The sequence below is a fragment of the Lipotes vexillifer genome, unplaced genomic scaffold (assembly GCF_000442215.2).
Source record: "Lipotes vexillifer unplaced genomic scaffold, Lipotes_vexillifer_v1.1 scaffold1094, whole genome shotgun sequence".
Taxonomy (NCBI): domain Eukaryota; kingdom Metazoa; phylum Chordata; class Mammalia; order Artiodactyla; family Lipotidae; genus Lipotes; species Lipotes vexillifer.
Window position 1 is genome coordinate 3,586,233 of NW_006792775.1, and position 9,521 is coordinate 3,595,753.

At 56.9% G+C, this 9,521-nt stretch overlaps 1 protein-coding gene across 1 annotated transcript in view; it reads right to left on the reverse strand.

Moving 5' to 3' along the window:
- ANO1 (anoctamin 1) overlaps positions 1–9,521 on the reverse strand; it is an 89,325-nt gene that overhangs the window by 23,046 nt on the left and 56,758 nt on the right. Inside the window, exons 14-17 of the mRNA XM_007466015.1 lie at positions 6,899–6,970; positions 3,761–3,835; positions 228–429; positions 2–54 (exon numbers count right to left, since the gene is read on the reverse strand). Of these exons, the coding sequence (XP_007466077.1) occupies positions 2–54; positions 228–429; positions 3,761–3,835; positions 6,899–6,970 (402 nt within the window). The remainder of the gene's footprint in view (position 1; positions 55–227; positions 430–3,760; positions 3,836–6,898; positions 6,971–9,521) is intronic.

Genomic DNA, 9,521 nt, shown 5'->3' on the forward strand with positions numbered 1-9,521 from the left:
GGAAAGCCTTGAAGATCAGCCGCTCCTCAAAGCTCTTCTCTGTCTTCGGAACCTCTAGAAGGAGCGAGACACACGCCGCTGAGCCACTGCCCCGGGCCAGGCTGACCACCTCCCTCAGCTGTCACAGCAGTGAGGCTCAGAGAGGGTGAGTGAGCAGCCCAAGGGCCCACAGCTGGAGGGAGGCGCCCTGGGGCCGCCTGGCTCCAGGCCTTGGCCGGGGTGCTCACCGATCTTGGTGAGCCACCTGGCTATGCAGCCGTACACCTCGTCCAGGAGGATGATGACCACCAGGTTGATGATGACCGCCGTGGCCGTGACAGTGACCCGGATGTTGGACCGCACGGAGGGGGAGGAGTTCATGGCTAAGGCGGCGGCCGTAGAGATTCTGTAGATGATGACGCCGAGGACGATGGCGAAGGTCACTGCGATCTGCGGAGGGAGGAGGGGATGCTCTTGGCTGGGTCCCCCTGGGCCCATCGGACAACCTCCCCCGGCTCCCTGGGCCCAGCTGTCCCCCCACCCAGGAGCACTTCCGCTGCAAAACAAAGGTGGGGGTTTCTTGTCACCCACCAAATGCCATGGGCTTTATGGGTGCTCACTTCACAGATGAATGAGTGGCTAGGTTCTGTTCTATAGAAGAGAAGACTGATGTTCAGAGAGGTTGGGCCACCAGGCCAGGTCACCCAGCACGTGAACTGGGATTTTCCAGGTGTGCCTACCAGGCTTGGAGGGCAACGTTCTGCTGCTCGCTATGGGGCATCGTGACGTCTTGCCCACTATCCCCGACAGGACTTAGGGCTGCTGCAAGCCCAGAAGCTGCCTGGCTTGTGCGACGGCAGGCTGACTACAGGTGGGGGCTTCCCCCCAGCCTGGATGACCCTGAGTGGAAGCAGTGATGTTCTCGATGCTATTGCAGGAGGTGGGTGGGGCGTGGGATGGTCTGGTCCCACAGGCAACGCTGCAGGCCTGGCTGGGACAGACCGGATGGGGTCCCTTCTCCCAACCTCGCCGGGAGCCACCCACACCCTTCGGCTTGTCCCTGGGAACGAGACCCTCATCTTGCCCAAACCACTGTGGGACCAGAACATTCCCTAAAACTTGGACTGGCGGTCGCTTGAGAGGCCGGGCTAGGCTAGGATGACAAGTCTGTTCTGTGTGGAGCCGTGTGTCTGCCTGGGCTCGTCTTCCTTACCCTCCAAGGCCCTGACTCGCCCTGGAAGACCTTGTCCTCACTCTGTCCTGTCCTAAGAGCGAGGATGCCTGCAAATCCCAGTCCCGAGGGGACACTGAATGGAGGGCACCCGAGCCCGACTACACTGCACCCTCTGTGTGTCCAGGGTCCCGGGCATGTCACTCCCATTGAGGCTGTGCAGGGCAGCCCACCCTGCCAGAACGGCCCCTCGAGGCTCCCAGGACAGCCCCAGAGGGGCACTGAGCCCTGCTGTGTGCCTCTGATTGCAGCTTGGAAGGGCTGTGGCCGCTTCTCCCCGGGGGGAGGCCACAGCGACGGGCATCTCCCAGGAAGCTCTTATTGTACATTTTGGGCCAGTAACTCTGTAGCTGTCCATATCTGCGGGAGACTGAACGGTGACCACACCCCCCCCGGGGAACGTCCTGATGAAGGGCGGGGGGCCCTGTGGTGAGGTGTGGGTACCTCTCCCCACCAGCTCCCAGCTCCCGGAATGCGGGCTATCCTGGGAAAATCCCTCGCTCCTGCCAAGAAGCCCCTCCCAGGGGAAGGCACCGCCCTGGGCTCTGGGACGTCCCTCCTGCCTGTGTGTGGAGGTGCAGACGGGGCGCCAGGCCTACAGGGTGACTCAGCAAGGTGTCATAGGGGTGCACCAGCCTTTCCCCATCAGAGGGCCGGTACACCCCCATGACAAGCCCTATAGCTGTGTCCCCTCCTGGGTGCAATGCCCCCTCTGGAAGGAAAGGGCTGTGAGGGCCAGGGTTTGGCCATTGTGCTCATACCAGCATCTCCAGGGTCGGGAGCATGGGGGCACCTTGTAGGTGCTCGACTGCTATTTGTTCAGAGAATGAAGCTCCCCTAGTGCAGGACAAAACTGATTCATCTGTGATGGGGTCCCCAGTACCTCAAGGGCCAGCTAGCTCCCTACCCACTGTCCCACCTTCGCGGCAGTGACAATGTGCCCATTTCCCCGCCTCTCTGCAGACAGGGGTGGCCAGATGCAAGCAGAGGTGTGGGCAGCCCGTCTGGGAAAGCACATTCAAAGAGGGGCTGCCTCTGCTGGCCTCTGTCTCCTTCCCCTTCCTCCTGCCTGGAAAGTGGAGGTGATATTGGAGGTGGGGCAGCCATGTTGTGACCAAGCGGGACACAGGCACAGGACAGGTGCGCAGAAGGCCAGAGAAACCTGACGGAGGTGCCAGACCAGCCCTCCACTGCCCACCATCTTGATCCTTATTATGAGAGAAACTCAAAACCCCCTGAAGACTGTTCAAGGAAGTGACCCGTAACACGAGGGCTCTTGTCCGAACTTGCCGTGGCGCAGAAGGGCCCACAGCCTCCCACCTCCTGTCACCCCCTCGCTGGACCTTCTGTGCTGACATTGCTTCTTCTCTGCCAGGAGGGGCTGAACCTTGGTGCCTGAGTCCCCCGTTTCCCGCACCCCGTCCCCCGTCGGGTGAGCCCCGGGGATGCTCCAGGCAGAGACCATGTCATCCTACATTACCCCGCCAGCACTCCTGTGCCATTTGGGGGGTGCGCTCCAGGACCCTCAAAACACGGCTGGGCCCACTGCCACCCAGTCATCCTGACAGCCCAACGGCCCTCCCCCCCACCCCTCAGTGGCTCCCAATCCGTGGTTTTGGGGGTCCCCACCACACATTTCTTTTCATCAGAGAGGTCCTTCTTGCCGTGTGAGAGAGCGTTAGGGGAAACGGAGTCCTCCCTCTGCTTCCAACTATTCAGGTTAGGGGGCCTCAGATGCCACCCCCAGTGGAAAACCAAGGCAAGCCCACCTGTGTGTCTCCAAGTTCATACGGAAGGGCCGGGGGTGTCTCAGGGCAGACTGCCTGCCTGGCCTCTGGCCTGGGGAGGGGGTGAGACCTCTGGCCTCCGTTTCCTCATCAGCAGGAGGGGGACAGGCAGGTGTGAGGCCCTCAGGCCACTGGGCACAGCCCAGCCCTTGATCCACAGCGGCCATGCGGATGACCTGGATAGCAAGGTCATCGCTACAGTGACCACAGGTGGCCCTGACCCATTGTGGGGGGAATGAAAGCACGGCTAGCATGGGCCTGAGGCCTTCCAGGGATGCAGCCCAATTAACTGGGGATTAAAATCCCCTAATAGGGCCGGCCACGGTGTTGGCGATTTATTCCAATCAGCAGCGTCCGGATGAACCTGGCGTCACCGGCCCTCCGTCACCTGAGTGGCATCGTCCTGGGTTTTGTTCTGTGTGTTCTTCACTTACTGGTTTTCTTTAAAAACCCTCCGTTTTGTCTTAAATAATACCTGTGAACTCCTGGGTTTGAATGACTAGTTACTTATATGTGTCACTCTCAGAACGAAAGATGTGTGTCAGGGACCAAAGGAAACCACCGCACGGGCCCCAGGGCTTGGGAAGCCCCCTGGGGGGTCACTGCAGAACCCTGGCCCCTCCCCAGTTTAGGGGCCTGGTGGAATCCCCCCACCACCCTGCCTAGCCTGGGATGAACACAACTGCCACAAGGATGGCTGGCCCCATCCAGGTGAGCACCGCACACCTTGGTACACCTCCCTCCTTTACGTCCCAGAGCTCACCATGAAGATGATGGAGACCAAATTGGTGAAGTAAGCTGGGAACCGGTCTTTCCAGGTCAGCTTCACCTTGTCTGTCTGCAACACGAACAGGGCTGCGTCAGTGGTGGGGACCATCCCAGCGGAAAGATGCGTGTGTGCACGTATGTATGGGCGTGAACAACTTGGACAACAGAAACACGGTTAAAAAAAAATGATGATGAGCGAATGTAAACATCTGGCACCCGGGGCCTTATTCCCGATGAAATGATGCTACGAAATGACAGAGATAATAGTTGTCTAAAAAAGTGAGTCCTCTGTGTACGGGGCGTGATGGTGCCAGAGGCTTTTCTAAATTAGATGATCAGACCCCCATCTGGGAGAAGCCTGGACTCCTTTTCGTGGCTGAAGGTCTCATTTCCAAGGCCAGAAGATCTAAGCTGTTTTCCTTTGCCACCCAGATCACATAATAGTAATTTTCCTTTGCAGAGCAAGTTGAAACAAGCCACCAACACTCTAAGTTCCAACGCTGCCCGCCACGTAGCAACGGCGGAGAGCGGGGACACGTGGTCCGAAGGCTCTGGCACAGGGACAGCAGGGTCTGGAGGGACCTGAAGTGGACGCTTGTTGCTAACCTGGGATGTTTCAAGAATGAGGTGGATTTTTAACAGGAAAAATGCATGGACGAGGTCAAAGAATGCTGGCAGGCATGACACCCGAGGCCACGCATTCCAGGGCAGGTGGCATGCATGTTAATGAGACCAGGGACCGCTGGCAGGCAGCTGTGACAGGCACGTTTCACAAGCTCCGGAGACAGCCGAGCTCCCCCCACGAACCCACCATAGCCATGCAGAGACATCTCAACACACGTCACAGCCCGTGGACGCCGAAAGAAGGCAAAGGAACGTGCGTGTGAATGTTAAAAGGATAATACAGCCGTCCGAGTCGGTTGAGGAAAACACAGTGGACTTTGGTCATCTGCAAACACTCAAGCCTCGCGATGGCCCCACGTGACATGTACCAGTTTCACCCCCGCCATGGCTGTCTTAACCCTCTGCCTCCATTTGTTTGCTGGCTCCTCCGGAAGGTGCCGGCGCTTCTGGGGCGGGTGGAGGAAACAAGAGAGCACCGTGGGGTGAGACTGCCACCCAGGCCCCCATTGGCCCCCTGGGCAGCCAGCGCATCCCTGGCTGTGCTGGCTGCTGGGGCTGATTCAGGCTCTGGGCATCTTAAACCCATCAGAGATGGCAGAGACCCACATTCTAAAAGGTAATGGAAAGGTAAACTCCAGCCTGGAAGCTCGGTGGGGGCTCCACGGGGCCCCTCTCACCAGACGGTGGCCGTAATTCAGACGGGGCCTCTTATGCAAAGGCGAGGATGACCCGGAGCATTTTACGCCAACGTGAAGGAAGCCACACTCAGAATCCTAACACGTCAATGAAGGGGTGGATCTTTCCTTTCCTAAACAAATTTGGTGCCATAGCTGGGGGAAAAATTAAAACCACAAAGTTGGGAGCCAGGGAAACGGAGGAGAAAATCAAGGGAGGGTGTGGCCCCACGGAGGCACTCAGGGCCTGGCGTCACCATCAGAGGCTGGCAGAAATGAACCCCGACCTTTGTCGCTCTTGTGATCAAAGAGCTCAGGTCAAAGCCAAGAAGCAGAGTGACCGGGAATCTGGCATGGCTGCCCAGGCCCGGCAACTGGGCTTGGTCGAGCCCCTGACTTAAGTGGATGTGACGTGGGCCACTGAGCCCTTTTTTCCTTAGGAGGGAATGAAATCCCATCCACGTTCACGCTACGAGGGGCCACCGTAAAGCCGTGGGGTGGACTGTGGGGGGGTGAGGATGCTGCACTGCACGCGGGTCGTGGTGGCTCACCATGGGGGCCTGGGGGCTTCAGAGCAGCGGCGACCATGCCTCTCCCTTTAGGAGAGGGGACGCAGCCCATGGGGGGCTGTTGGAGCCCTTGGTTCAAGGCCACAGGGCGGCTGCTCTGAAGGCAACGTGCACGGGACATGCGTTCTGATGTGTTAAGTTAAAAGGACAGTCTCCTCATTTGGGGTGAGGACTCACGCTTTTGTGCTTAGTTTCTCTGCACCCTCGGTCCCTCTCAGACTCTGAGTTCAGGGAAGTGCACCCGCTTTCTGGCTGCAGGAGGACTGAGCTGGGCTTTTTGCTCTGTTACGGGAACTGGGGCCCGAGAGGGGGTTTTGCTGCACCCACTTTGCCCCCCCAGAGGGGACTTTTGATAATTGGGACCCCCAGCTACTCTGTACCAGCAAACTCTGTCCATGGGACACAATGACAAGAAAAGATCGATGCAGGGGTTTGCTCTGGTCACTCCCAGAGGCCGAGGGTGCAGATGTGACGCAGAACACCGGGATCCGGGAAGAGTGTCCTGCAATTGTTCCCCATCCCTTCAAGACCTGACTTTCCAGCCTCAGTGAGAGGTGGACAAGGGCCCGGGGGCTCTGTGCTTGTCCCATGTCATATAAAAAAACTCCGTTAAAAAAATAACCAAGCACCCCCAGAGGTCTGTGAGAATCCAGGCTGCAAACATGACTGCCAATTTGAATGAGAGGTTTTGGGGAAAAAGAAAGGCATTTGTTATAAAAAAAAAACGGTGATGGCTTCAGGAACACTTCTCTCTCTCATTCTCACGGTCTGTGAGTGAGACAAGGAACTGGCTAGCTGCTCAGGGACCCTGTTGGGGCAATCCCTTCCAACCATCATTCAGTGTAGAACTGGAGGGCTGGACATAATGACCACCCAGAGACCCAGAGCAAAAAAGCTGCAAAGCTACTCGGTTCTTGATGTTGAAATGTTGGCTGAAGTTTGAGATCACCGTCAGGATAGATCAAAAAGGTAGATCTCTACTCTGGCAGGTTTGACGAATCGGCCCCTTGCTTGTTTTATAAATAAAGTTTTTATTGGAACACAGCCAGACCCATTTGTTTACCTGTTGTCTATGGCTGTTTTTATCCTACAATGGCAGAGTTGAGTTGCTATGACAGAGGCCTGCAGGGTCTAAAATATTTACTATCTGGCCCTGTCTGGGGGCCGGCCCGCAACTACACAGTGTTTGCCGATCCTGGTCTGAAATGTTGATGCATGTAGAATGTTCTACTGCTGGGAAAAGCCAACTGGCAGCGGCCACCGTACCTCTTTGCTTTTGGATTCTTTCCTGAGAGACTTCTCCAAAACTCTGGCCTCATATTCGGCTCTGGGATGGTCCTGCGAAAGAAACCAAGTCAGCGGGGAGCCATTGTTAATTTTGTGAGTTTGAGACCCTCAACAGGAGCACGCATGGCAAAATCAGCCCAGACATTCCCTTGGACACCCTTTGGGGCCAGTTCCTAGCTGGCTGTTTGTACCATTTCCAATTTAGAACTCATTGTATGCAGTTCATCCAGGATTCTCCACCTTGTGGGGAACCCTAGCCCACTGGGAAGGCCACAGAATTGGGCTCTGTGTCCTGCAGGCAGGTCAGTCTGCACCAGGCTGCAGCCCATCCTGCAGGCCACTCACTCTGAACACCCAGCCATGAACTGGCCCCTGAAAATATCCTATCTGGAGCCGTGGGGGTCAGAAGAGATGGCAGTAAGTGTCAGCAAGCGGGGGCAGATCAGAGGCACCAGACCTCGGGGGGAGCCCAGAGCAGATCAGCGAAGGGCACTGGAACAGAAGAACAGGGGTTAAGAGAGACCCAGAGGTGGGGGAGGAAACGGAGACCCCTGCCCGCCATGGAAGAGCTGCAGGGAACCGCTCAGCAGAAACAGACGGATCAGGCGTGCGAGAAGGTCCCTCTCCCAGGGAGACAGGCTACCGGAAGACAGAGGAGTGACAAAAAATTCCAAACCTTGACAGCCTCCTTCCGGGAACCAGAAACGTAAAACAAAAACAAAAAGATTTCATTACTTGTGTTGTTTTTTTAAGAAACAGGCTACGTCTGCTAAAGATGATATACTTAGGAACCTGGATGAAGGTAACTGGACGTGGGCGCATAAGGAGGGGGCTCACTAAAGGCTGAGGCTACTTTAGGGTGACCGTGTGTGTTGTTGCTTCTGCAGGTCATATGGTCTAGGTAATTCCCGAGGGAGTGCTGGGCTAAACTGTCTTAGGCTCAGGGAAGGAACACACAGGCCAGATGACTGGGTACAGGCTTCCTTCTGCTCTGAGAGCAGACACCTGGGGTCATGTCGTGGAGAGGCTGCCCCCTCCTCTTGGGTTATTAACCCCAGAAGAGGCCCTGGCCAGCCGTGGATGGCTCGCTTTCGGGGACTCATTCAGGGTCCTTGGGGACCCGTGCCCAGTGGCTCTGATCGCCACCCCACCATCTAGGGTCTGAGCCCTCAGGTTGAAGAGTTCACGGGACGGGTCCCCAAGGGATCGAAATGCCCCAACCCCGGGGACATCATGAAAAGGGATGTTCTAAATCTACTTGCAAAATAACGAGACAACACTGCTTTTTGTTCTATTTGAATCTTTAGAACACGCTCTGGCAGACAGGTGACCTGGGGCCTGTCATGGGGGATGGAGTTCCACGCCTATCTCTGCCCCTAAGGAGCCACGTGCCTCTCCTTGCATTAGCCTCGGTCCCGCCATTTGTGAAACAGGGCGATGAGACCCACTGGGGAAGAGGTTGAACCCGGAGGTGGGAGATGGGTTAAGGGACACCCGCTGGTGCCAGGCCCTGCTTGAAGTGCGTTATATCTGCTGACCCAGGGAGACCCCCTCAAACCCTACTCCTCCATCCCTGTTTGAGAGGTTAGGACACCGAGGCACAGAAAGGTTAAGCAACTTGCCCCAGGTCACACAGCGAGGGTGGTGCAAGGACAGCCTGGTCCCAGAGGCCGTCTCATCTCCACTAAGCTGGTGCCTCTTCCAGCAAACTAGCACCCTTGTCTGTTGACAATACTTTCAGCACAGAGCCTGCACAGGGGATTCTCAGCTACACATTTGGCTGAAAAGTGACCCAGCCTTCGAGGGAGTGCGTGTGTGGGGAAATATAATAATAGGGATGTTTAAAAAGATGATGGAAGAGATTTTCACATTACAGTGAAAATGGATGAGCAGTTTCTCTTTAAAAAAACTGAGCAAAAGATTTCATAACATGAAGCTGTGGTCATTGTGACCACACCTAATGGCTCTGCTGTTTGGGAGACCTTGTTCCTTTTTATTCCCACTCATATCATGGGGAGTCTGGCTGGAGCTGGCAATTCGGGATGGGGCAGTGGCAAAGCTTCTCCTGAGCAACCCCGGGGAGGGGTGTCCACCCGCCATCGCAGTGGCCATTCGATCCCGAATGCCCCTCTCTTTGGTGCACGCAGATGCCCAGTACGTGGCTTCCCTCTATTAGGGAAGGATCTGCCCCACTTCTCAGCCACGTCCGACTGCAGGCCAAGAGCTGGCTCTGAGGATCGTGGGTTTGACACCCGGGGCAAAGCCTCACGACTGCCTTTGGGGACTCAGCCTCATGGGTGGCGGTGATCGCCTCCCCAGACCCGCGGTGCTGCCCCCAGACAGGATGAGGTCAGCATGGTGAGCCTTGGCCTGAGTCCCCAGCCACGCTGCTGGGTGGTGCGTCCATGTGAGCATGGAGATCAAAAACACTAGAACAGACATCATACGGTTGCCCCGGCAACTGCGGGGGATTCAAACATCAGGGATGGGAACTGAGAGGCAGGCAGGGAGCAGCCTCGCCTGGGCTTTAGGACCAGGGCTTCCACGTGAGCCTCCCAGAAGCAACAGGGTGGGGGCCGGGGGGGGGGGCCACGCGGGGGGG